General features: G+C 42.7%; 2 protein-coding genes across 2 annotated transcripts in view; one reads left to right on the plus strand and one right to left on the minus strand.

Moving 5' to 3' along the window:
* JMJD6 (jumonji domain containing 6, arginine demethylase and lysine hydroxylase) overlaps window positions 1-5026 on the minus strand; it is a 42217-nt gene extending 37191 nt beyond the window's left edge. Inside the window, exon 1 of the mRNA XM_033961103.1 lies at window positions 4719-5026. Coding sequence (XP_033816994.1) covers window positions 4719-4847 — 129 coding nt within the window. The 5' untranslated portion in view covers window positions 4848-5026. The remainder of the gene's footprint in view (window positions 1-4718) is intronic.
* Window positions 5027-5474: 448 nt separating this feature from the next.
* The window catches only part of METTL23 (methyltransferase like 23), a 35989-nt gene continuing 14590 nt past the window's right edge, over window positions 5475-26873 (plus strand). The window contains exons 1-3 of the mRNA XM_033961104.1: window positions 5475-5834; window positions 8658-8762; window positions 17451-17688. Coding sequence (XP_033816995.1) covers window positions 5724-5834; window positions 8658-8762; window positions 17451-17688 — 454 coding nt within the window. The 5' untranslated portion in view covers window positions 5475-5723. The remainder of the gene's footprint in view (window positions 5835-8657; window positions 8763-17450; window positions 17689-26873) is intronic.

Here is a 26873-nt window from a genome sequence, read left to right on the forward strand (position 1 = left end):
GTGTCACATTGCAACAAAAAGAAATAGTCCTTCCCATCAGCTTGTATATTAAAGCTACATTCACTAACAAACACCACACATCATAGAAACATAGAAATACGATGGCAGATAAAGGCCAAATGGCCCATCCACATCATTCAATATCTCCTCTTCTTCCTAAGAGATCCCAAATGCCTGTCCCATACTTTCTTGAATTAAGTCTTTGTCTCCACCACCTCTACCAGGAATCCATTCCACATATCTACTACCTTTTCTATAAAAAAAAACTATTTTTTTATCCTGTGCCCTCATTCTGGAGCTTCCTTTCAAATTAAAGAAACTCACCTCATGTGCATTTATGCCATGTAGGTATTTAAACATCTCTATCATATCTCTTCTTTCCCACATTTCCTCCAAAGTATCCATATTGAGATCTTTAAATCTGTCCACATATGCCTTATGATGAAGACCACTGACCATTGTAGTAGCTTTTCTCTGGACTGACTCCATCGTTTCTATATTTTTTTGAAGTGCAGTCTCCATAATTGTACACAGTATTCTAAATGAGGTCTCACCAGAGTCTTATAGAGGGGCATCAATACCTCCTTTTTCCTACTGACCATATCTCTCCCTATTTACCCTAGCATCCACTAGCTTATGCCAATCTGTTTTCAATCTGTTTGGCCACCTTAAGATCATTATATACTATCACTCCCAAGTTCTCCTCTTTCGTGTACAAAAGTTCTTCACCCCCTAAACTGCACTGTTCCTGTGGATTTTTGCAGCTCAAATGCAAAAACTTAAATTTCTTAGCATTAAATCTTAGCTGATAAATTTTGACTATTCTTCAAGCTTCACTAGGTCCTTCCTCATGTTATTCACATCATCAGGGTTGTCTATTCTATTGCAGATTTTGATATCATCTGCAAAGAGGCAAATCTTACCTGACAGTCCTTTGGCAATATCGCTTACAAAACAGGCCCAAGAACCAAACCTTGACGTACAACCACTAGTAACATCCTTTTCCTCAGAGAGATCTATCTTCCTGACTCAGTCTATCACTTTGGGGCCCATCCCAAGGGCATTCAGTTTATTAGATTCCTGTGTAGAATGCTGTAAAAGGCCTTACTAAAATCTAAATACACCACATCTAGTGCACTCCCATCATCCAATTCTCTGGTCACCCAGTCAAAGGAATTGTGAATCCATGTTGCCTCAGGTTCTGTAATCCACTGGATTCCAGAAACTTCACTATTCTCTGTTTTAAAAGAGTTTCTGTTAATTTATTTACCACAGAAGTCAGACTTAACGGCCTGCCGTTCCCTACTTCTTCCTTACTTCCACTTTTGTGGTGAGGGACCACATCTGCCCTGCTCCAGTCCTCCGGTAGCACTCCTGATTCTAGAGAAGCACTGAAAAGGTCAGCCAATGGAGCTGTCAGAACTTCCCTAAGTTCATTCAGTACCCATGGATGTACACCACCCAGCCCCATTGCTTTGTCCACCTTCAGTTGAGCTAGCTCCTCACAAACACAATCCTCTGAAAATTGATCAGGGTCTACACCACACTTCTATCACTATTTGCATTTGTCTTTAGTGGTCCTGCTCCTGGTGCTTCAGCTATGAACACAGAACATATATATTTGTTAAGCAATTCTCTATCCGCTTCAAAATATTTTTCCCCTTCACCTCCGAGTCTCACAATGTCATTTTTGCACTTCTTCCTATCACTAATATAAAGTATTTTTTGTTCTATAGGACGCACCCCCATGTAGAGGAAGAAAACCCAAGAAAAAAAAATTTGGTTCAGAATTCTTTTTTATTGGTTTTTCCTCTTCATGTAGGTGTGTGTGGTGCTGGGAAGCCCGAAGCAGCCAACCCCCCCCCGTACCATTTTTTAACTGGTGATGGTCTAGCGCGGTCTCCTACTGGACGGCTGCTTTTCTCCTTGCTGAGCGAAACACAACGCAGGAGCGCAACCTTAGCGTTTCCTGCTTGGTCCCGTGCTGCTCCATGATTGGCTGCCGTCCAACATTTTCCCTCTCTCTGCTCCATGCATGTCTCCCTCCCCTCCACCATATGCAGGATTTCTCCCTCTCATCCTTTTCTACCTTCCACTCCTCCACGTCAACAATTCTTCTCTCCCCATGTGATTTTTCCTCCCCTCCATTCCCTTGTAGCAGCTTTCCATTCCTCCCTCCCTCCCATCCCCTTGTGCAGTAGTTTTCCATTCCTCTCTCCCACTCCCCTGTGCACCAGCATCCCACCAACTCTCCCACCGCGAGACCTAACATACCTCTGAGACCTCCTAAAGCAGCAGCAGCACTCTGAACTGGCTACTCGCAGCCCACCTCATCATTGACCTCATCAATGATACGGCAGAGGGAAGGCATTGGTGGGGCAGGCCGTGAGTAACCCATTCAGAGCGATGCTGCTGCTGACTATCCTTTGCCAATGTTGCTTTAGGAGGCCTCGGAGGTATGTTAGGTCATTGGTTGCTGAATCCAATTTTCTCAGACAACAAATCGATTTGAAGTGAATTTGAATCAGGCAGCACTAGATGAGAACAGTGGCTGGATAGTAAGAATAAGGAAATTGTCCACTACTGCAATTAAGCCAGATTTATTTATTTAGTAGGCAAACCTCTTCTAAGACTTCAACAGCTATTATGCTGGGCTCTCTGCCATCACTGGAAAGATCTTTGACCTCCAGACTTGACACAGTACTACATAAGGTGCAAATTGGATTGCAGAAGGTTAAAGGTACAAGACATTAGATCATGTCCAACAGAAGGGAGGGAACAATACAGAAGCAGCAATGTTGCACCCAGAGATGGAAAGGAAGAATATAGAAAGAGGAAGACTGGATTGAAGGGAGGGGGAGCACAAAGGGGAGGAAAGAAAGTGAAATATAACAATTTAAAAACTGTTATCAAAATGGAATTATATTTAAAATTTTTTTTAATACATATACCTGATAAATACAAATCCTCTACCTCAGTCCCACTCCAAGTGCCTGAACACGCTGCCCCAGTCCCAGTGGCACATGCATGAGATTGAAAGCCAACACAGCCAAAGTGGCAACAGTGTGGAGCACGAGAGCAGCGAGGTTGAGAAGTAAGGAATTGGTTTATGAATTTTAAGATAGGAAGAGGAAAGTTGTGTCTTGAATAGATGGTATATAGAAAATAGCAAATAAAAAAAAAAAATTAATAAGTGTGAAATAAACATTGAATAAATGTGTTCAACACAAACGTTTGAGGTAGAGAAAATCTAATGTGCAAATGCCAGTGTCTCTGTCGGAAGGGCGCCAATTGTGGAATTCCTTGCCAATCTACTTAACGGAGGAAAGAAATGTTGGTAGATTTAAGAGTCAGTTAAAATGTTTTCTTTTTACATTTGACTACTAGACATTGTAAAAACACCAAAACTAAAGCAAAATCCATCCTTTTTTAAAAAAAACAAAAATTTCTCTTCTTGTAATTTTCCTTGACTGTCTCATCTGCCTCCAATTGTATTTCTATCCTATTTACCCTACTAGACCCGTCTGTTTTGAAAGTCATAAGAACATAAGAATTGCCGCTGTTGGGTCAGACAAGTGGTCCATCGTGCCCAGCAGTCCGCTCATGCAGTGGCCCTCTGGTCAAAGACCAGTGCTCTAAGACTACCCCTACCTTATATGAACTTTTTGTTCCCCTGTGTACTGTTATAAAATATTTTTAGAATTGTACATCACCCTGAATAATAAACAAATTTTAAATAAACTTGAAAGATTAAATTAAAACAAAATCAAAATACTGTATAACAGAAGTGAGAGGAGTAATAGGTAAGAAAAGGATGAGGAAGGATCTATACTTCTACTAAGTATCTTAATAAAAAATTCAGCCCGCAACTTAGCCTGTGTTTTAGATTTCAGCCCCTTTTGTGATTGAGTTTGACACCCCTGCCCTAACCCCTCTTTCCTCAGGAACTACTAGAGTACCTCAACACACACAAAGTAGGAAGTCACATTTTCTCACGGAAAATGGAAAACTTGGCACTGCAGCTCAGGTGCCAAGGTTGCTGTGTTGCACAGGGGCATACGAGATGCCTAGTTTATATCTTGAGGTCAGATGTAATGATGGGAACAGGCAAGAACCCCATATTATAAACCGGGTACATGGGAACTACCGAACACAGGACCCAGATGAGTCCATACCACTAGGAGTAGCCTAGTAGCAGAGCTGCTGCCTCAGCATCTGAGGTTGTGGGATCGATTCCCAGAGCTGCTCCTTGTGACCCTAGGCAAGTCACTTAATCCTCCATTGCCCCAGGTACAAAACAAGTACCTGTATATAGTATGTAACCACAAAAAGCTGGCCTACATAGTTCTGAAGATAAGTTGAACTATTCATCTGTCTTTCACACATTAAGCTTTTCACTGCACCCGCACAGAGCTTTTCCAGATATAAGGGGAGGGTTTTTTTTTTTGTTTTTCTTTTAATGCCAATGAGGTTATTGCCTGAACACCTTTAACCACCATTGTGGGGTGGGAGGGTTCGTTTCTGAGGCTTTTTCCTCCTCTGTGTTTTTGTTTCAGCCTGTGTTGTTCCTTCTCATTTTACACTATCTATGTGCGAAAGAGTCATTTAGTATTATTAATGGATTTTCACTGTATCTGTGTCTTTTAGGCTAGATAAGAAACGACAGCAACGCTGCTCTGCATGGCTAGTGATACGGCCACCCCCATCCCGGGTCCCACCTTGACGGTGGCCGGGCTTAAGTCGAAGGTCTCGCAGTAGTTGTGGCGGGTCCAGTCCTGTGAATCCTTGAGCTCGGGCCGGGCGTTTCGCTTCGCTTCCTTGATACGCTTCTTGCTCTTGTGGTTCATCCTCTGCTCCCGCCGACACCTCTACTCCTCACCCCGTTCGCAACACCGAAATCCGTGAACCTACACCGGGGATCGGGGAGGGTGGTGGAATAAAAATCTTTCCAGAAATTTCACGCCTCTCAACCGAACCTTCCTCTTCCTCTCCCGCGACGGCTCCACCACACGGCGATCTGCAGGAAGCTCCTCTTCCCTCAGCCCACGCGTACGTACGGGTTACCTTGCTTTCCCATTGGCTACGCAAAGTTTGCTCTTTACTGTCGGCTGGTGTGGTCGTAGACGCCATGTTGGGAAGTGCACGAATAATTTCTTCGCGTTCTTGTATTTGTGTCGTTAAGCACGAACGCCTTCTTTTACAAAGCCGCACGCTAAAAGCCCTTTTAAATTCCTATGGGTTTGGGGGGTAGTTACTGCAGTGGCAGCCACTAGCGCCGCTTTGTACAACCTCTTATTATTATTTCGAATTTTCCATATATAGTTGAATAGCTTCTAGCACAACAAAGGTAAATCTTTTGTACTTTCACAATTTAAAATTTCAATATTTGAAAAGGAAAAAAAAAGTGTGAGCAATTAAATTAACATAAACGCCAACTACATTGCATTATCCCCAAATTCTTTCTATATTGCATCAAATTCCTACAAATATATTAACACTTCATTATAACAAACTTTTGGTAACTGGAGACACAAAAAAGATGGCGTCAGCAGGTTTGTGTCACAAGCTTCACGGCTACACCCACTGAACTTGCTTTGTCTATGATTTGACCTGAAAGGACATCCCCATTGTGCCTCTGCCGGCAGTGTTTGGACGCTTAAGACGTCAATCATTTCCTACAGCACCAGCAGAGTAGGTTGTGGAAACCAGCGGCGAGGCTACCAATGTGCGAAGAGGAGAGCAACGGATTTAGGGTCCGGCAGTACACTTTCGGCAAGGAAGTGAGCGAGGATGACGAAGATGAAAGATCTGAACTGGTGGTCTTCATCCCCGAGGTGCCTCAACTTTAATTATAGAGGCTTTATTTACGGTATCTTCCCTCTTCTAACTGGGTTTGTACAGGGCAGGATTAATTTGTCGAAGGCCCCTATGCACCCAAGTACACTGGGCTCCCTGCCCCGCCCCGCCCCACCCCACTATGCTCCCAGGCGGAAACAGGAAGCTGTTTCAGAGGGAAGCTTTGGGCAAGCAGCACCGCTTCCAAAATTACAGTTCCCGTTGCCTTTCTTACCCACATTGCTTGCTTATTTTTCTGTCGCGGGGGGGGGGGGGGGGGGGGGCGTTGCCGATCGATGCTGGAGGAGCCCATCACCGTTTGGAAAAAACAATGTTGATGCCCTCCTTCATCGGGGCCCCCTGACCATTTCAGGCCCTAGACACGTGCCTACTTGGCCTATTGGTTAATCCTGCCCTGGGTTCGTAGGTTTACGTGGAAGAAGGCAAAAACCAGGATCACCCAGATTTCACAGATTCACGTTTAACAGTGAAATGCAGGCGCCAAGGACTAGCTGTACAGCAACTCTTTAAGTCTTTAGATCTGAATAAGAAGCCCAAAAATAGCCCGTGCTTTATTGCTGATCCAAATTAAGTTTGCACTAAAATATTTTTTGAAAGATAGTTTGAAAATTAGTTTATCAATGGCCATGGTGACAAGAAGTACTACTAAGACTAATGACATTGTATTCATTTGAACAGCATTTTATTGTGTTGATAAATTTATACTGTATTAGACTTAAGGAAATAAGAATACAAAAATTACAATATTGTCTTAATCTGTTGTAGATCAGTTCTGCTTGGATAAGTTTTTAAAATTCATTTTATATCATACATATTTCATACAAACAGAAATATAAGGAAATAATAGTTCACATCAACGAGAGGAAGCTGCAAAAATAATCTAAATGAAATATAATAATCATCCTAGCATCATTATCCCCCTAACCAGCCTCTATACCTCCTTTTTTTTTTTAATCCCAGCCACTTTATTGTTACCCCTCAGATAGATCCGACTTTCTCAATAAGAAGTCTCTCAAACTGGGAAAGATCAAAGTAAATATACAGTATCTTATAGAATTTATTGTTACCACGCATTTACAGGGGAACTGAAGGAAGAAAACTCCTCCTAACCCAGTTACCCTGAATTTCAATTTCAGAAACTCTCGATGATGCAGTTGGACCTAGCCAGATCCAGAAAAATGTGGAGTGAATGACCACAAAACTGAGCTTCTATATTTTGAAAATATAATTTAAATATGCTAATTTTTTCTTGCTCAGTTGGCAAGGTAATCTGAAGGGTAGTCCTCGAAACAATTTCCTCCTGAGAGAATTCCAAGAAAATGGTCATATTTAAAGATTCTAAGTTAGCATCCTTCTCTGTATCATCACTAGCTGCCCCAGTTTGAAGTTCAAAAACATACCAACATTCACACATTTTCATGTTATTCACATTTTCAAATTGCAATATCTCCTTCAGATTTCTATGCACCAATATCTCTGGAGACAAAAGATGATAAATAGAAAAATAGCATATTCCTGAGATGTCCATGCAACCGGGACTGGCTCAAGGGACTATGGTGCCCTGAGCCAACATTTTAATTGGTGCACCCCCACTCCCTAACAAATTGCAATATCTCCTTCAAATATCTACACACTAATATCTCTGGAGACAAAAGACGAAAAATAGCATATTCCTGAGATGTCCATGCAGCCGGGACTGGCTCAAGGGACTATGGTGCCCTGAGACAACATTTATTTGGTGCACACCCACCTAATACACAATCTGGTATATCTTCTATGCTTAGTCTGGTATCTATAAATTAAACCTCCAAAAAAGAAGGGCTCGTATACACTGTAACATAGCTCAGAGGCATGTAACTCTGAAGAGGGGGAGGTAACCCCCTCTTGGAATAAGAGTTGTATATCCAATCATAGCATAGTATTTGGGGTCTCCTGAAGCAGACGCCGAAACGGGGCCGCGTCGGGACCCTGAAAAGTTGCATTTTTTGCATATAAGCTAAGTACAATCTTTAGCACATCCTGAATGCAATCACTATTATTTTGCACTTTTGAAAATTTTGCGAGTCATTCTATCCAAGTGTTGAATATAGTTTTCAATTAATTTACACCTTCAAAAGTTGGACTCATTTTTACCAAATACTATGCTATGATTGGATATACAACTCTTATTCCAAGAGGGGGTTACCTCCCCCTCTTCAGAGTTACATGCCTCTGAGCTATGTTACAGTGTATACGAGCCCTTCTTTTTTGGAGGTTTAATTTACTTGAGTCAGTCTCCTTCATTACAGCTTAGCTATTTTTCTGACTCCTAATTGCTATATTGTCCCTGTTTATTGGAAACGTAGTCTGGTATCTATGCTGCTAGGAGTTTTAAGGTAGACCAAACTTGGATTTTGGTGCCCTTTATTGCCAGCACCCTGGACCAGTTCCTTACCTGGTCTATAGGCTGAGCCAGCCCTAAGGCTGAACACACATTAAATAGATCTGCATGCTTAGGAAAGCCAGCATACATAATCTATCTCAAGCATATTCATCACTGATATTACATTACATTAGTGATTTTTATTCCGCCATATCCTAAAAACATTTCTCTGTTAACGGAAAGGTAGCATTTTAAGTAGTAAAATTAAAACTATTTTGAGTTTGACTTCCAAAGTATGCTAAGAGAATCTTTCATTAAAAAAATACTAATGGTCTCTTTATACTTATAAATGGTTTTCATATTACAATGACAATGTTTGCATTTTCTGCTTTTCCTCTTTTCAAATTCCTGGAGTTTCTCAATAGTGTTCTTATTTCAGATCCTGAATTCCCAGTATGGGACTTATGTGTGGCCTTCTGCTGTGGTCCTTGCTCAGTATGTGTGGTTTCACAGAAGAGAACTAACTGGCAAGAAAGTTTTGGAGGTAAAGTTACTCGAAACTTGTGACTACTCAGGGTTTAATATCACAGAGAGGTCATCCAGTATGCAAATTTATTCAAGGCAAGCTCAACACTTTTGTGTGCGATTTGGATTTTAATTTTAACATTATACTAGCTGATGCCCCGGCGTTGCACGGGTATTTAATTATAGCAATAACACTGTAAATGGATTCAAATAAAGATACTTTATAGTGGTGAATGAAATTATTTTTTTACAGCTTTATAAAAAGTACAATATTCAAATTATAATGTGAAATATTTGACAAAATGAATATAATACAACTAACACAAAACTTGATTATAAACAACATTTTTAGTTTCAACTCCAGGAGCAAGAACATATAAATTCTTGGGTGAACCCACCCTTGAGCAAGCAACATAGAGTTGACCATGGGAAAAACAGGGGGATCTTAAATCCACTCCACAGTATGTAATAGTCTGTCCCTGTGATTTGTGGATTGTGATAGAGAATGCAAGTCTCACTGGAATTGCAAGCTCTTAAACTGAAAAGGAAGATGTGTTGCAAGTTTCGTTCAAATCGGGCAAGCCGTTTTTGCGTTGGCAGCTTTTTACAATTTTTCCATTAACATGAATGGGTGAAATCAGATTTTCTGTTAGTAGCTCTGCCCACGTGTGCAAGAGGGCCGCGAGACCCCCAGAACATATCACCCCAGGTAGTGAGGGATCTGCATACCAAGTTTCGTTCAAATCGGGCAAGCCGTTTTTTCGTTGGCAGCTTTTTACATTTTTGCCATTGACATGAATGGGTGAAATCTGATTTTCAGGTTGTAGCTCCGCCCACATGTGCAGGTGGGCCGCGAGACCCCCAGAACATATCACCCCAGGTAGTGAGGGATCTGCATACCAAGTTTCGTTCAAATCGGGCAAGCCGTTTTTGCGTTGGCAGCTTTTTACATTTTTTCCATTGACATGAATGGGTGAAATCTGATTTTCTGTTTGTAGCTCCGCCCACGTGTGCAGGTGGGCCGCGAGACCCCCAGAACATATCATCCCAGGTAGTGAGGGATCTGCATACCAAGTTTCGTTCAAATCGGTCAAGCCGTTTTTGCGTGATCGCGGCACATACACACACACATACATACACACATACATACCTCCGATTTTATATATATATAGATTACCCAATTTTTCTATTCTGCCCAAACCAAAATTAGTTCAAGGTGGATCACATAATGGAAGAGCTAGGAATAATCCTCTATGAATTACAAAAGCCATAATGCAACAATATAATCCCAGTTGAAATAATTTAGTCCAATTACTTAGAAAGTTCAAATGGCAGATGAAATTTAATGTGGACAAATGCAAAGTGAAGCTAATTGGAAAGAATAACCCAAATCAAAGTTACCAGATGCTAGGATCTACCTTGGGGGTTAGTGCCCAAGAAGAAGATCTGGGTGTCATTGTAGACAATGCTGAAACCTTCTGCCCAATGTGTAGCGGTGGCCAAAAAAGCAAACAAGATGCTAGGAATTATTAGAAAAGGGATGCTAAACCACACTAAAAATGTTATAATGCCTCTCGCTCTATGGTACAGCCTCATCTTAATTATTGGATTCAATTCTGGTCGCCTTTGTCAGCATTACTGTATGCTGTCTGTCAGCAATAGTGATGGCCTAACCAGAGTGCCAGCAAAGGACTCTGGGATATTAAATAAATCTGACCCTGGGAATGATAGTGCAGAGACACTGAATAAATCCCCTGCCCATAATCCACATTTCCTCAGCCAGCCAGCCAGCCTAGATTTCTCAAGAAGATATGAATGGGAATATTCAGCCAGCCTAGATTTCTCAAGAAGATATGAATGGAAATATTCAGCCAGCCTAGATTTCTCAAGAAGATATGTTAACTTCCAGTGTTTGAATAGAACTAAAGAAGCCAGACAGACTGATTCTATTCCTGCAAAAGAGTTACACCTTCCTTATACCTTTTAAGGGCCATTGTCTCAAACAGATACTAAATTATGGCACAGAGAGATACTGGAAAATATGTTTCAAATTTCTTTTAGGTTTGATATACCACATATCCAGTGTTCGCGCGGTTTACAATTAAAAACTAACAACAAAAAATTAACAAAGGACAAAATTAGTAGGGTAAAATAGGAAAGGGAAAAAAGGGAAGAACTCCATTTTCAAAATAGGAAAGAGAAAATAAAAGGAAATAACATGATGAAAAAAGGACAAAAAATGTAAATAATATTTAAAAATAGCCTATAATAACACATCATATGCATCTTTAAATGAAAAGGCTTTCAAACAGGCTCTGAATTTAGCTAAGGTATCATGGCGAAGCTGTAATGGAAGAGCATTCTTTAATGTAGGAGCTGTTACAGAAAAATAGATTTACAGGTAGCTGATGGTACAGTGAAAAGATTTTGTTGAGATCGATATTTATTAACAATGATACTATTTTTAGAACAAGTCCAACCTATATAAACACAAACAAACACCCTCTCTCTCTCTCTCTTTGCCCTCTCTTGCTTATCTCTCTCTGCCTCCTCTCTTCCCCCTGCACAGACATACATCAGTTTACACAAACTGTCTTTTCACTCTCATTCACCAAAAACAAAGAAAGAGCTCTAGCACATTTCTCTTAACAAGCCTATTTCTATATGTGTGTGTATATATATACAGAAAATATAAAATATACTTTTTATGCTCCACTCCTGGCTATTATTATCATTAATTCTACTTCTCACTGCTTTTGAGGGGTTGATCCAGGACCTAGAAAATACAGAAAACACAAAAGATTACATTTGGGAGCTCATCTGGAAGCCTTACCTCAAAAAATGTATAGTGGAACTAGAAAAAGGTTCAAAGAAGATCAACCAAGACGATAAAGGGAACTCCTTTCAAATGAGGAAAGACTAAAGAGGTTAGGGCTTTTCAGCATGGAAAAGACACTGCTGAGGGGAGATGATTAAAGTCCACGTGCCTATCCCATGATTTCTTCAATTCAAACACAGTCTCTGTCTCCACCACCTCTACTGGGAGACTATTCCACATATCTATCACTGTTTCTTTTTTTTTATTTTTTAAAAATTCTTTATTCATTTTCAAAATTACATTAAGTATTGAATATATTCATTCACATTAACAATAAATACATCACTTACAAACAATCATTGATATATTTCATAAAATCTTATCCCTTTCCCATCCCTCCCACCCATATATTCCATTATCATATAAAACATGTAATAAAAAAAATTCCCCCCTCCCTGCACCTTAAATTAATAAAAATAAGGGAAATAATTTTAAATTAATCTGTACAATACTTTGTTAATGGTTTCCATACATCCTGAAACTTCTTAAAATAACCCCGTTGTAATGCAATAAACCTTTCCATTTTATAGATATGGCATAAAGAATTCCACCAGAAGTTGTAATTTAATCTCCTCCAATCCTTCCAATTATAAGTAATTTGCTGAATGGCAACACCAGTTATTATAAGTAGTAATTTATTGTTATTCACAGAAATCTGACTTTTTGCTCTCATTTCCATTCCAAATATCACAGTATCATAAGATAATGCCACTGGGTTATCTAATAAATTATTAATTTGGTCCCAAATTGATTTCCAAAAATTCATAATACATGGGCAATGAAACAATAAATGATCTAAAGTTCTTACTTCCAGATGACAATGCCAACATCTATTAGACAAAGAACTATCTAATTTTTGTAACCTAGCAGGGGTTCACAACGCTCTATGTAACAGAAAAAACCAAGTTTGTCTCATAGATGCTGACACCATACATTTCATCCTCCAAGACCAAATTCGTGGCCATTGAGATGCAGTAATTTCATGCTTAATCTCAATGCTCCAAATATCTTTTAAACCAGTTTTTAATAGATCTATCACTGTTTCTGTAAAAAAAGTATTGCCTTAGATTACTCCTGAGCCTATCACATCTTAACTTCATCCTGTGCCCTCTCATTCCAGAGCTACCTTTCAAATGAAAGAGACTCGACTCATGCGCATTTACGCCATGTAGGTATTTAAACTTCTCTCACAAGAATCCAAATCGCAATAACAATATAAATCCAATCAGAAAAAAATTGTTATTAGCCTAGTGATGGGGATACCCCATGAAAGTACATTTATATTAGGTGGAGAAAAAGCCTCAACTTATCAACAATATACAGACGGCAACCCAATGAGTTTTTAAGCCAGTCCTGCTCTGTATCGTAGGCAAAAAACTCCACACGTTTCAAAATGTAATTTTTCAAAATGGGACCAAAGCCACCACTGTGCACAGGGAGCCAGAAAAAGAACAAAACAGTTCACTTATCTTCTGACGATGGCACAAATAGCAGCGAGTAGATCTTCCTGCTATAGCACATCTCACATCAGAATATAAGTGAACTGTTTTGTTCTTTTTCTGGCTCCCTGTGCACAGTGGTGGCTTTGGTCCCATTTTGAAAAATTACATTTTGAAACGTGTGGAGTTTTTTTGCCTATGATACAGAGCAGGACTGGCTTAAGAACTCATTGGGTTGCCGTCTGTATATTGTTGATAAGTTGAGGCTTTTTCTCCACCTGTTATAAATGTACTTTCATGGGGTATCCCCACCAGTAGGCTAATAACAATTTTTTGCTGATTGTATTTAAACTTCTCTATCATATCTCCCCTCTCCCGCTTTTCCTCCAAAGAATGCATATTGAGATCTTTAAGTCTGTCTCCATACACCTTATGATGAAGACCACACACCATTTTAGTAGCCTTCCTCTGGACCGACTCCATCCTTTTTATATCTTTTTGAAGGTGCGGTCTCCAGAATTGTACACAATATTCTAAATGAGGTCTCACCAGTCTTATACAGGGGCATCAATACCTCCTTTTTCCTATTGACCATACCTCTTTCTATGCACCCTAGCTTCCTTTTAGCTTTTGCTGTCACTTTTTCAACCTGTTTGGGCCACCTTAAGATCATCATATACAGTTGACAGAGAGGTATTGATGAACTTATAGAATTAGTGATAATGCTACACGTGTAGGATTTTTACCTAAGACACAGTAATGTAGCTGTCTCTATGAGAGAAACTGTCTCATGCATTTCTACTGTGAAGTCGCTGTGATTTTAAGACATGCCATACTGATACAGTTTGGATTTATACCCTTGGGTCTATCCATCCCACTGAGCGTTATGGGGAACAGATTCTCCGTCTGTATACCCTGATTGAACTTAATGTCCCGGATTTCACCAAGACACTTACTGTTATACAGGGCACTATAGATAAGCTTACCCTTTATTCTTCCCAGAATCGTATGGCCCTCGATTATCTTTTAGCCAAAGAATATGGGGGTCTGTGGTCTCATTGGGGACCACTGTTGTACTTTTATTAATAGTAATCATAGCATTGTTTTAGGTCTCCTTGACCAGATACGACAGGAGACACATTTTGATAAAGTTAATCTAGATGGTTTAGAGATTTCAACTAACTGGTTTTATGATTTTTGGAACTCCTTGTCTTTTCCACTCAATTTGATATTTGTATCATTTTGATTTTATTAGGTGTTTTCTTTTGCAATTTTACTCATTGTTCCTGTATACTGAAGTCACTTCCCTCCTCCACTGTGCTCCATTTTTTTGTTGCTGCCTCCACTGAATTCAACACTTCTCAATCACGTGACTTTCTTGATTTTTGGGATGAGTTGCCTTTTTGTGATTCTTTGTAGAATCAAGGGGGGGGAAGGGAGTGACAAAGAAGGCAGGGGATAATCTGTCTGTTATATTTTGACAAGTATTATTGATGAAGTTATACAATTAGTGATAGAGCTACACATGTGTGGGATTTTTAGTCAAGACACAATCATATAGCTGTTTCTATATGAGAGAAACTGTCTCATGCATTTCTACTGTGGTTTACGTATTTCTACTGTGAAGACGCTGGGATTTTACAACATGCCATAAAGTTATTTGTCTTAGTTTTCTGGCATGCTTTGGGAGCGCAGAAATGAAACCTAATAGACTTTCATATATTGGAAATGTGATATTCCTTATTTGGGGAATTTTACCTGTCTGTACGTGACACTACTAATGCGCATGCACTACTGATAAGAAGTTTGTGAAATTAATAAAAACGACCGATCTAGCAAGCAGCATGTCCTGTGCTGCATCTGGAGTCTCTCCTCAAGGTCTCGTGTGGCGTCTGACTGATTTACAACTCTGTGTTACTTTCTCCCTTCACCCACGTGGACAGAGAGAGCCAGGAGAGATAATGTTTTTTTGCTTGGTGGGTGAATTCCGCCCCTGGGACTTCGCTGAGTCCTGATAACAATCCCGCTCTTATAAGTTTATTAAAAATTTGATAGCACGCCAAATCAGGCTTCAAGGCGGTTTACATATTAAAATAACAACAAAAAAAACCTCAAAGAAAAATAAATACAAAATCACAGATTAAATAGGAACAAAAGAAAAAAGGGAAGAACTACAATTTTTTTTAAAGTAAAGAGGGGAAGGGAAAGGGAGACTTGAGACTGGCAAAAGTGCACATAATTTTCTCCCCATTTTTTGTTCTGACATCATAATTTTGAAATTGGGTCACAGAAAGGAAGCTTAACATGTCCAAGATTGAAGTCTGTAAGCAGTAGTACCCATCAGTTCTTCAATCTAGGTTAGTGTTCATTCACCATTTGCTGCTTTCTTGGACAGGTCCTGGACTGGTCTAGGACTCAAACAAACAAAATTAGCAGGGAGACCTGAAGAATCCAAGATATGTGAATCTTACTAATCATTGGGCAATTCTAATAATGCCCAGCTGTAGATACGAGTACATGATGGGTTTGGATGAAATAATTCAGACAGCAGCTGGGAGGACAGCTAGTATTCTTTATACTGCTTCCTGCAAGGCACAAAAAAGAGGTGATAGATAAGGACCCAAATTAACCATGTTCTGAAACTCTTCTCAACAGTGGCACTAGACCTTCAACTGCATGCCTTCACTACGCTACCATCAGAATCTGCCTGCCACTGAAATAGCATTGATCTTGGTCCCTAAGAAATTCATAATCCAGGTGCTGAACCTAAGCAAATGGTCCTAGGAGTCTGCAGACAACACCAAACCCTAACTTATTTGTATCACTGGAACTTGGCAGCTAAAGAACCCATGATAATGCAGGTCTGCCGCTGGAACACTTGACTTCATGTGAGCCAGGAGTGACATGGAACTGGAACCAAAGTACCATGTACACTAGAGCTTGCAATAGAGACCATTGCCCAGAAGGGGTTGAGGACTTGAATTCTTGGAAGCCAAGGGCTGCATGCTCAGCTATCACAAAATATACCGCATTTTTCGCTCCATAAGACGCACTTTTTCCACCCAAAAGTGGGTGGAAAAAAGGGTGCGTCCTATGGAGCAAATACCCAAACACCCCCCCGGTTACCTTTTTTTTAAATGTTGGTGCCCTCCCTCGCTGAACGCGGCTGCCTCTAGTGGCAGAACAGTATGTAAGGCTGCCTGCCTGGTCGGCTGACGTGTCTGCCTCCTCTTCCCTTCTGTAGTGGCAGAGCGGTGCACAAGGCTGCCTGCCTAGTCCCGCGCCACTTCCGTTCTCATGGGAACTGGCACGGGACCAGGCAGGCAGCCTTGTGCGCCGCTCTGCCGCTACAGAAGGGAAGAGTAGGCAGCCGCATCAGCTGACCAGGCAGGGAGTCTTGCGCGCCACTCTGCCACTGGAGAGGCAGCTGGAGACAGCGAGTCCTGCTTCCCACACACTCCCTGCGGGCCGGGCGCGAGCAGCAGTCATCGGTTCTGGAAACCACTGGGAATCCCAGCATTGCGGCGCAGCCCTGCAGAAAGCGAGCAACTATAGAAATAGCAGCAGCAGCAGCTGATTCCGCCCTCCCATTTTCCTCCCTCCTATCCCCCATGGCAGCACTGGGCAGAACATCCGGGCCTCAGCTGCCTCCACGCCACTCCTCCGACTCCCTTTGTGTTTGGGCGGGACATGGAGGAACGGGCCCGTCAAGCTGCGCCAGAGGAACTAAAGGCACGGGGAGAGGTCGGAGGGGGTACGGGGAGGGGGTGTGTGCCTGCCTGCCTGCTTGACTCGGGGGGGGGGGATGTCTTGCCTTGCCTGCCTGTGTCGGGGTGGGGAAAGAAATGACAATCCAGCATAAGAACCAGGGCAATCAGGGAAGGGAAAGAAACAGCAAAGAAATGCTGAAGGAGGGAGCATAGGGACAAGGAATAATGCTGGAAAGGGGAGGAATAATGATATAGAGATGTGATGCTTAATGGAAGGGGAGGAAATGGATAGTGCTTGCTTGCCTCGGGGTGGGGGGCCCTGCCTGCCCTGTCTAACACTAGACCACCAGAAGGGGGACAAGGTACAGAGCCTGGCAGGGAGAATTTGGTTCAGAATGGGTTTTTTTTTCTTATCTCCTCTAAATTTAGGGTGCGTCTTATGGAGCGAAAAATACAGTAAGTTTGTTCTACTGTGCTATTTCCTGAAGGTGAAGAAATACTGGCAAGCTTCAGGTCTATATCAGCCTCTTAAACTTCATAAACTCACTGAAATTTCAGTGTTCTCTGTCTCCATCTGCTGGTTGGAGGATACAATCCACTCATCTTGTAGTCTAGCAGGATAAGAAAATTTACTTGTTTGAAATACTTGTGAACTGCATGGAATTATTTCTTTTGCCTAGATTGGTGCAGGGGCGAGCTTGCCAGGTGTGGTGGCTGCAAAGTGTGGTGCAGAAGTGATATTATCGGACCATGCAGAGTTACCTCAGTGCCTGGAGAACTGTCGTCAAAGTTGTCAGATGAATGGCATCCTTGGAGTGCCTGTTACTGGATTCACTTGGGGGGATATATCACCTGACTTGCTGGCACAACCACCCTTGGACATTATTCTGGGATCAGATGTGTTTTATGAACCAGAAGGTAACCATTTTTGTTTTGACATCTTAATTTTGAAACTAGGTCACAGAAAAGGGGGGAAGTGAGGGAACACGCGCGATCCCCGATTGTGCGGTCCAGCAGCCTCCCCCCTCCTTCCAATTGCCACCATCCGGGCATCTCCTTTCCTCCCTTCACGGCGATTTTCATTTTCTTCTCTCCCAGTGGCATGAGCCTTTCAACAAGTCGCACGCAGCACTGCTTGAATCTTCTCCTCTGACGCAACCAGAAACAGGAAGTTGCGTCAGAGAAGATTCAAGCAGCCATGCACGACTTGTTGAAAGGCTCGTGCTGCTGGGAGAGAAGAAAAATGAAAATCGCCATGAAGGGAGGGAAGGAGATGCCCGGATGGCGGCGATTGGAAGGAGGGAGGGGGCTGCTGGTCCGCAAAGGACGCTGAAGGGAAGTGGAGAGAGGAACAGACACTCCATGGAAATGGGTAGGGGAGAGGGGAACACACTACATGGAAATGGGTAGTAGAGAGGTGAACAAGCTGAAAGTGGAGAGAGGGGGAGGGGAGGGAGGAGCAGACGCTGCATATTAGTGGGTAGGAGAGGGGAGAAGATTTGCTGCATGTTAGTGGGTAGGAGAGAGAGGGGAGAAGACTCTGAGATGGGTGCCAGACCAATGGGGGTAGAGGGAGAGATGGAAGGGAAAGGCATAGTAACAGAGTAGATGCCATATGGAAGAGGCAGAGAAGGCAGACAGTAGATGGAAGGAATAGAATTACTAGATGAGGAAAGCAGAAACCAGACAACAAAGGTAGAAATTTATTTTTTTATTTCTTTGCTTATAGGATAAAGTAGTATATTAGTTGTGTGGATAAACATTTATAAACAAAGCCCTGCCAGCTGAATTTATAAAATGACAATTGTACAGAATATTCTTTCTTTTTATACTTTAATAAAATAAGTTCAGTATAAAACTATTTGAGACTTGTGCGGATGAGATCAGATGATTTGTGGGGACGGGGACTGAGCTCATGCTGTCGGGCTCACGGGGACAGTGCGGAGACTGGGACAAATTTTTTTCCCCATGTCATTTTCTACACTGAACTCCAAAGGGTTGATATGGAGGTTCAGTTCTTTCGGATCCCAATGACAGCTGGGCACGATGGACCACTGGTCTGACCCAGCAGCAGCAATTCTTATGTTCTTATGTCTTGAGGCGGCTTAGGTGAGCTCCCCAATCCATGTTGGAAGCATCTGTTATTATGGTAAATTGAGGAGATGGAGGTTTAAGTTGAGGAGCTGGAGATTGAAACATGCAACTGCACTGAATAGGAGAGTGAATCCACCACAAAAGAGACATTTTGATGGAGTGTGGGAGTGAAATCTGATGACATTGGGAACGTTGATTCCAATGGATCTTGAGGTGCCCCATTATAAAGGGCGCATGTGCAGAAATGCATGTGGTATCAGAGAGATGTTTCAAAAACTTTGTTTATCACACTAAATCACCTGCTATCAAGCACACTTTGTTTAAGAGTAGTAACAGTTAATGTTCACTTCACAGAGATAACCGATCTCCAGTGTCTGCAGTCAAACCTCAGAGCAAGTCATAAGGAATAACTCATATGCAGACTATCATTGATCGTATACCGTATTTTCTCGCATGTAACGCGCGCGTTATACGTGGTTTTTACAAACCGCGCGTTATACAAAATTTTTTTTACATAGTTCCCCCCCCCCCCCCCGACGCCCGATTCATCACCCGGAAGAAGTGCTCGCTCCCCCACAGCCTCCCCCCCTCCCCCATGGAGAAGCTGTCTACCTTGTTTCCGGATGCCAGCCCAGCTGCTTCCTCTACCGGTGGTCCTGCCCCTTCTCAGAGCCCTGTGCTGCGCTGCTTCCTCTTCAGGTGGTCCCGCCCTTTCTCTGATGTCAGAGAAAGGGTGGGACCGCCGGAAGAAAAAGCAGCGCAGCAGGGCTCAGAGAAGGGGCGGGACCGCCGGCAGAGAAAACAGCTGGGCTCGCTGGCATCCGGAAACAAGGTAGACAGCTTCTCCATGGGGGAGGGGGGGGGAGGCTGCGAGCGGTTCTTCGGGTGGGGGCGCGAGCGGTCTTTCGGGGTGGGAGTGCGAGCGCTCCTTCGGGGTGGGGGTGCGAGCGGTCCTTCAGGATGGGGGCGCGGGTGCGTGCGAGCAGTCCTTCGGGGTGGGGGTGCGAGTGGTCCTGTGGGGGGGGGGTGAATCGGACGTCGGGGGGGGCATCAGGCTTTCAGGGTAGGGACAAGACTTCAAGGAGGAAAGGAGAGTCGGGGCGGGTGAAAACAGAGTCGGGGTCTCCAGAGGAGAGTCGGGGCGGGCAAAAGGAGAGTCGGGCAGCATGCGCGGTATACGGGTGTGCGCGGTATATAAAAATTTATGTACATAAATGTGTTTTTTGCGCGCTATACCCGTGTGCGCGTTTTACACGGGTGCGTGTTATGTGAAAATATGTGTTTTTTGCGCGCTATACCCGTGTGCGCGTTTTACACAGGTGCGCGTTATCTATGTGAAAATACGGTATTATCTCAGGAGGACAATTATAGTGAGCAATTTTGACTGTTGTTTGCTATAAAACAATTTTAGATGTTACTATATTCAAAATTCTTATTTGTTATTCATTGTCCATTTGTATTAAGTTGAAGCAATACTTAGCTTGGGTGAAAAATCTCTACCCAGCCAGCTCAATGAACTCAATCCATCTTCTGTAAATTCTTCTGTTGCTGTCCATTGGTTCCTCCTACCATGGTTCAGCATTTATCCCTCTCTCATCCCCAGGGCCATGTGCAGCATCTTTCGACCCTCCCCACCAGCCCCATGCCCAACATTTCACCTTCTATCACCCCTCTCCAGCACCAAGCTACATCTCTCCCTCCATTTCCTTCAGCACTATGTCCAATATTCCTCCCTCTTGCATCCATTTCAGTCTGACTCACTGTTCCCTTTCCACATTTCTCCCTCTCATCTTTCTCTTCCCTATCATCTATCTGTACTAGAGAATGACACGGTGACAAAATTCATCACCGTTCCCGTCCCCTCGGATAACCGCGGTAAACAATCTTCATGTCATTCTTTAAGGAGAGAGGGAAGAATCAGAGTATGAATGGCCACAACCACTGACCCTCAAGCTTTGCTTTGAAGAATGCTGGTGTAGAAGGACTGAGGCTGAAATAGACACTAAAAAATGACATGGGATTATTTCCCACGGTTATCCGCGGGGACGGGAACGGTGATGAATTTTGTCACTGTGTCATTCTCTAATCTGTACCTCACTCCCTCCCTATGACCAAAAATTCTCCTTTCTTCCATTCGTGTACACGACCATCTCTCTTTCCCTCTCACTGACACACCCACACCCAATTCTCCCTTTTCATTCCCTCCCCCACCTCAGTATTTCTTTCCCTCCCTTCCTCCATCCTCTCTCCCAAGTTCATGCCATGTGTCCAAAAACACACTCCCACCCCCCCTTTTGTGTCCCGTGTTTGCCTCCATGTTCGACCCCCTTCTGTCCCACATTTGCCTCTCACATTCAACCCCCTTATGTGTCCTGCGTTTGCCTCCCACGTTCGTGTACAGCCCTCATCTTCCAGCAAATTACCTTATCAGCAACTTTCTCTTTATCATCCAAATGGAGCTCTGAGAGGTAGCTCAAGCCACAAGGCTCATCTTCTTTTCCTACCTGCCCTGCAGCAGCACACACATAGCTGACCGGAAGTCTTCTCTCGTGGTCAGAGCTGATGTTGGATGGAAGGCTTTGCGTCACATGCAGGGCTCATTGCCCTACATGCTGCACGTAACTGACGCAAAGCTCTCCCTCCAACGTCAGCACTGATATTGGGGAAGACTTCCGGTCGGCTATGTGTGTTGCTGCAGGGCAGGTAGGAAAAGAAGATGAGCCTCGCGGCTCGAGTTGCATGCGTCCCCATGGGATCCCCGCAACCCGAAGAGGGAACCTGCGGGATTCCCGTTGTCCCTGTTCCATGCAGCTTTCTACTGTGTGAGTTAATGAACCAGAAGATGACTGCCATAGTTGATAAGGAATCTGAGGGATTGTAGAGTGGATATCTTGGATGATGATAGCAATCAATCCCTGGAATGTGTCATCTGAAGCCAGTCTTCTAGGTACAGATAGACAAATTGGCTTTGCTTGTGAAGCTGTGCTGCTACTACCAGTAGGCACTTCATTAAGATTCTTAGGGCTGACGAAAGGTCAAAAGGAAGAACCTTCTACTGGTAATAGTGGTTTAAAAACTTAAAATTGAAAAATTGCCAGCGCAAGAGATGTATATGTGGGTGTAAGCATCTTTCAGGTCGAGGGCAATTAGCCAGTTGTTGGTATTAGAAGAGGGAGTAAAGTTGGGAGATCATTCTACTTTAGGCCTTCATTAAGTGATTGTGTATCTACTATGGGTTGAAGGCCCTGAATCATTTTGGGAATTAAGAAAAAAAATGGAGTAGAAACTAGTTGTGTTGCTGAGTAGAAATTCTTTCTATTGCCTTGTTGCACATGAGCAGGGTTAGTTCTGCTGCAAGTAGTGGTGGTGATTGGTTTTGGATGGTTGTGGCAATTGTGAAATCTGTACTAGTGATTGAAAGTTGAGACTATAGCCCTGACAGATATTTAAGACCCAGTTTTCCATTGTGATGGCTTGCCAGGCAGGGAGAAAATGATTGAGTTGGCCTCCCACTGCTAATTTGTCAAAAACTAGGGGTGGATTTGATAGCCGGTACTTGAAACTTGTTTTGTCTCTCGGGCATTTTTGTGTGTTAGAAGTTTAAGAACATTGAAAGCTGGGACTACTATAAGGCATAAAACGTCATCTTGGACAGTGTTGCGATACACGTACCCTTGGGGATCCCTCCTAGCCTGCCCCCTGCTTAAGCCGCTGCTGGGGACCTCTCCTTCCCTGTCCCACCCCGACCCTGTTACTGCATTGGAGCCAGATTGGCTCCCTCCTCCTCCAGCAGCACTCCATGCAGGGATGCAGGCAGCAACTCACATACTGCATAGCTGACCTGGAACCTTCTCTCCAACATCAGAGGGAAGACTTGTGGGCCAGCCACATGCGTGTGAATCACTACATGTGCCATCCATGCACGGAGTTGCTGTTAGGGGAGGATGGAGTAAGTCCAGCTCCAACAAAATAACAGGGTGAGCTTATGGGGTGGGGGGGAGGGGTGCAGCGGGTGGGCACAGACAGGCAGAAAGGGAACCCCAGCAGCGATTTCAGCAGGGAATGGGCAGGGATCCCTGGCAGGCAACTTAATTTTGGGACAAAACTGGAAGGCAGCAGGGGCGTGAACATGAGACACAGAAGGTTGGGAACAGAAAGGGAGAATTAATGGGCATGAGTATGTGAGTGAGAGATGGTGCACATGGGGAAAGGAAGAAAGGAAAATTGGTCTTAGTGAAGTAGAGATGCATGGGGAATAGAAGGATAAGAGTGAGAAATGTTGGATATGGTGGTGGAGAGGGCAGATTGAAGGTAATGCAAGGGGAGGAATGTTGAACATAGTAATGGAGGGAGAAATGTGGCATTGTGCTGGAGAGGGATGATAGGAGAAATGGGCATGGGGCTGGTGGGCAGCGGTGAAAATTACTGCACATGATCTGGGGGATGAGAGGGAGAGAAATGTTGGATGTGGCAGTAGAGAGGGTGGGAGAGATGCCTGGATCTTTCAAGTCAGATGGACAGTGAGAGAGATATTGCCAATAGGAGTGGATGAGAGGAAAAAATGTTGGACTCATGGATGGACAGAGAGAAATGTTGGTTGGGGAAGGGATTGGGGTCTGGAGGAAAGGAAGTGTGCAAGAGGCAGAAAAAAATATTGGATGTACAGTCAGGACATGCAACCAGAGACTCACAAAATCACCAAAGGTAGGAAAATAATTTTATTTTCAATTTAGTGATCAAGATGTGTCAGTTTTGTGAATTTATATCTGTGCTCTATATTTGTCTATTTTTCTATATGCATATTTTAAAGTCCTCTGCCTTGACCTCTTTAAAAAAAGACAAACAAAAAACCCTGAATATAAATAACACTTTCTCTGCAGTGTACTGGTTTTAATTTTGTGTGGTTACCATTATGTATTAATAAGATTACATTGTATGTATATGAAAAATGAAGAAATTGTGTTGGGGGTGGGGTCAGGGGCAGAGCTTGGGCGGGGGTACCTGGTTGGTATTTGTTAGGGGGTACTTGGCTTGAAGTTGAGAAACACTGATCTAGGACTACTATAAGGCATAAAACATCAGCTAGGTTACTATTGATGAAAGCTTGATTACTAGCGTTAGCATAGAGTTTACAGAAAGCTGTGGCATCTTCCTTCAGCTACAAGACCATATCTTTCACTTACCAAATAAGCTATCCCTTAGGCAAGGTGTATTTGCTAAGTGTGTATGAAGGTCACAAGCTCTGAGCCATGCTATGTGACTAGTTGCAGTAACAACCACTGCTGATCTGGTGATAATGTGTCAGTTTTGATGATACATGGACTCCTGCAAGACCATGCAGGCTTGCTGCAGTATCTACTGAGGCTTTCTTAAGTGGCTGGAGAATTGAATGTTGGAAAAGAAGTATCTGGAGTTGATGGGTTATGACTTTTATCCCCCAATTCTTTATTCATTTTTTCATCTTACATCTAATCTAATCTAATCTAATCTAAACCTTAAGTTTATATACCGCATCATCTCCTTGAGAATGGAGCTCAACACGGTTTACAAGAACTTAAAATAGTGGGTAGAGAAGAAGAAAAAGGATTACATGAACTTATGTGTAGAAGGGGGGAGAGAAAGGGGGGGAAGGATAGAGCTACAATTTGCTGAAAAGCGAGGTTTTCAGTTGTTTGCGGAATAACCGAAGGGAGCTCAGGTTCCGCAGCGGGGTGGTGAGGTCGTTCCAAAGACCTGTGATTTTGAAGAGAAGGGATTTTCCCAGTTTGCCTGAATAGTGGATGCCGCGTGGAGAGGGGAAGGCTAGTTTAAGCCTTTGGGCAGTTCTGGAGGAGTCAGGACTGGAGGAGTTGAAAGACAGTGGGATAAGAGGAGGCAGGATTCCGTGAATGATCTTGAAAGCCAGGCAGGAACATTTGAAATGGATTCTGGAGATTATTGGGAGCCAATGAAGTTTGGCAAGGAGTGGGGAGGCATGGTCAGACTTGCGTTTTGAGAAGATCAGTTTGGCTGCAGTATTCTGGATTAGCTGAAGTCTTAGAATACTTTTTTTGATAGATTTAAGTAGATGGCGTTGCAGTAATCTAGTTTGGAGAGGATGATGGATTGGACAAGGATGGCAAAGTGTTGTTGGCTGAAGTAGGATCTAGCTTTCCTCAGCATCAAGTAAACAATATTACATCATTTGAACTTGTACACAACACTTGAATTTCTTTCTATTATCTTAAATACACATCCCCCCTGAATAATGATGAAAACTTGGAAACGCATATATGGATTCAGGTTCTGAAAAACCCCCAACAGGATAAAATAAAACATAATACCATTAAACTATATTAAGCTATCCAAATCTATTTATGAATCTTTAAATAAAAATATTAATTCAACTATTGAACTCATACTTTTAGAAGAATCTGGAGAGTTCCATTTACATAAAATAATAATTAAAAAATATACATATTATGAAAATGAATATCTAAAATCATATATTCTATATTTAATATAGATCTTATATAATTCCTGAGTTATATTATAATTAATATTAATTGATCCAAGATGGCCTCTGCCTAAATGATCGGGTACACGCCCCCGATCGCAGCTCTTCTAATTTAATGATTTTTGGCTGGTGACTGCGGTTCCTGGCCTGCTCGTACCTATTTCCGCAACGCAATGCCAAAGAAGAGAGGCAGGAGCGCTGCTGGCACCTCGCAACGCTCCGAGGTGCCATCCCTCAGCTACATTGAAGAACTCCTTCGGAGGATGCAGGGAGCTGCTGCGGTGAATCTGAACGCTAGCCCGCTGAGGATCCCGGGTTGAGTTAGACTGACAGGACTCCTCTTGGGCCAGACACCACCCTTAGCCCGGATGTTAGAGCACCGCCTCCTCCACCCCAGTTAGCCAGCTCACTCAGGGGTCAGGAAACCCCGGAGGAAGGGGTATTACTTTCCCCAGAGGAAGACAAATTAACACCGGGAAGCTTGGAAATGGAGATCCCGGTTCGGGCAACCTCAAGGGAAGAATCTGTGGGAGTTACAACACCCGGAGGAGGATTGAACCAGAAGGAACATGAACCAGAACAAACCAAGGAAGGTGAGAGACTCTGCACTACAATACAAGCTACTTTTGGGGATAGACCTGCTGAAGTGACCTTAGAAGCCCTTTGGGACCTGGTAGCAAATTTTGGGAAGGTAATTAGTCCCAATTTCCAACAGATTGAAAATAAACTTATCCACCACTCAGAAGAATTAGAAAAATTAAAATTGGATGCGACTTCTTCTAATAGTTTACTTGAAAAGACTCAGCAGGATATGGTTTCAATAAAACAACTCCAGGAAGCTATTATTAAAGACAACTTGAATCTTAGAAGAAAAGTGGAGTTATTAGAAAATCAGGCACGTAGTAATAATTTGAGATTGATAAACTTTCCAAGAATAACTATGGTAATACCTAGAGGTATGTTCAGGAGATATTTATTAGAAATTTTGAAAGTTCCGGAAGGTAATCTTCCATCATTAGTTCAAGTTATCTCCCTAGCAAAATTCCGCACCAATAGCAACCTGAGCCTACTGAAGGACAAGTAATGAATATTACAGAGATTCTGGAGAAGTCAGATAAGGAAGTGATAACTTTAACCTGCAACATTAGTAGCCAATTTGGCTCTTTCTATTGATAAATCTTGGTTATTGAGACTATTTCTTAAGAATAAACAAAAGGAATTTCTTGGCTGTAAAATTCAAATGTTCCCTGATGTTACAAGGGAAACGCAAAAACGTAGACGTGACTTCCTTCTTTTGAAGCCGAGGGGGGGGGTCATCTCATTGGGGGCTACATTTTATTTGAGACATCCTTGTAAGTGCATTGTCCTTTATCACTCAACTAAATATGTATTCTTTGAGCCCCAACATTTGACTAATTTTCTGGCAATGTCCTGTCTGGCCAAGGAGAAAACTCAAGTTTGAGCTCTAAAAGAGAATAGTAACCTCCTTACCGATCTATAGGAACAGCATTAC

Source organism: Geotrypetes seraphini, chromosome 10 (assembly GCF_902459505.1).
Source record: "Geotrypetes seraphini chromosome 10, aGeoSer1.1, whole genome shotgun sequence".
NCBI classification, from domain to species: domain Eukaryota; kingdom Metazoa; phylum Chordata; class Amphibia; order Gymnophiona; family Dermophiidae; genus Geotrypetes; species Geotrypetes seraphini.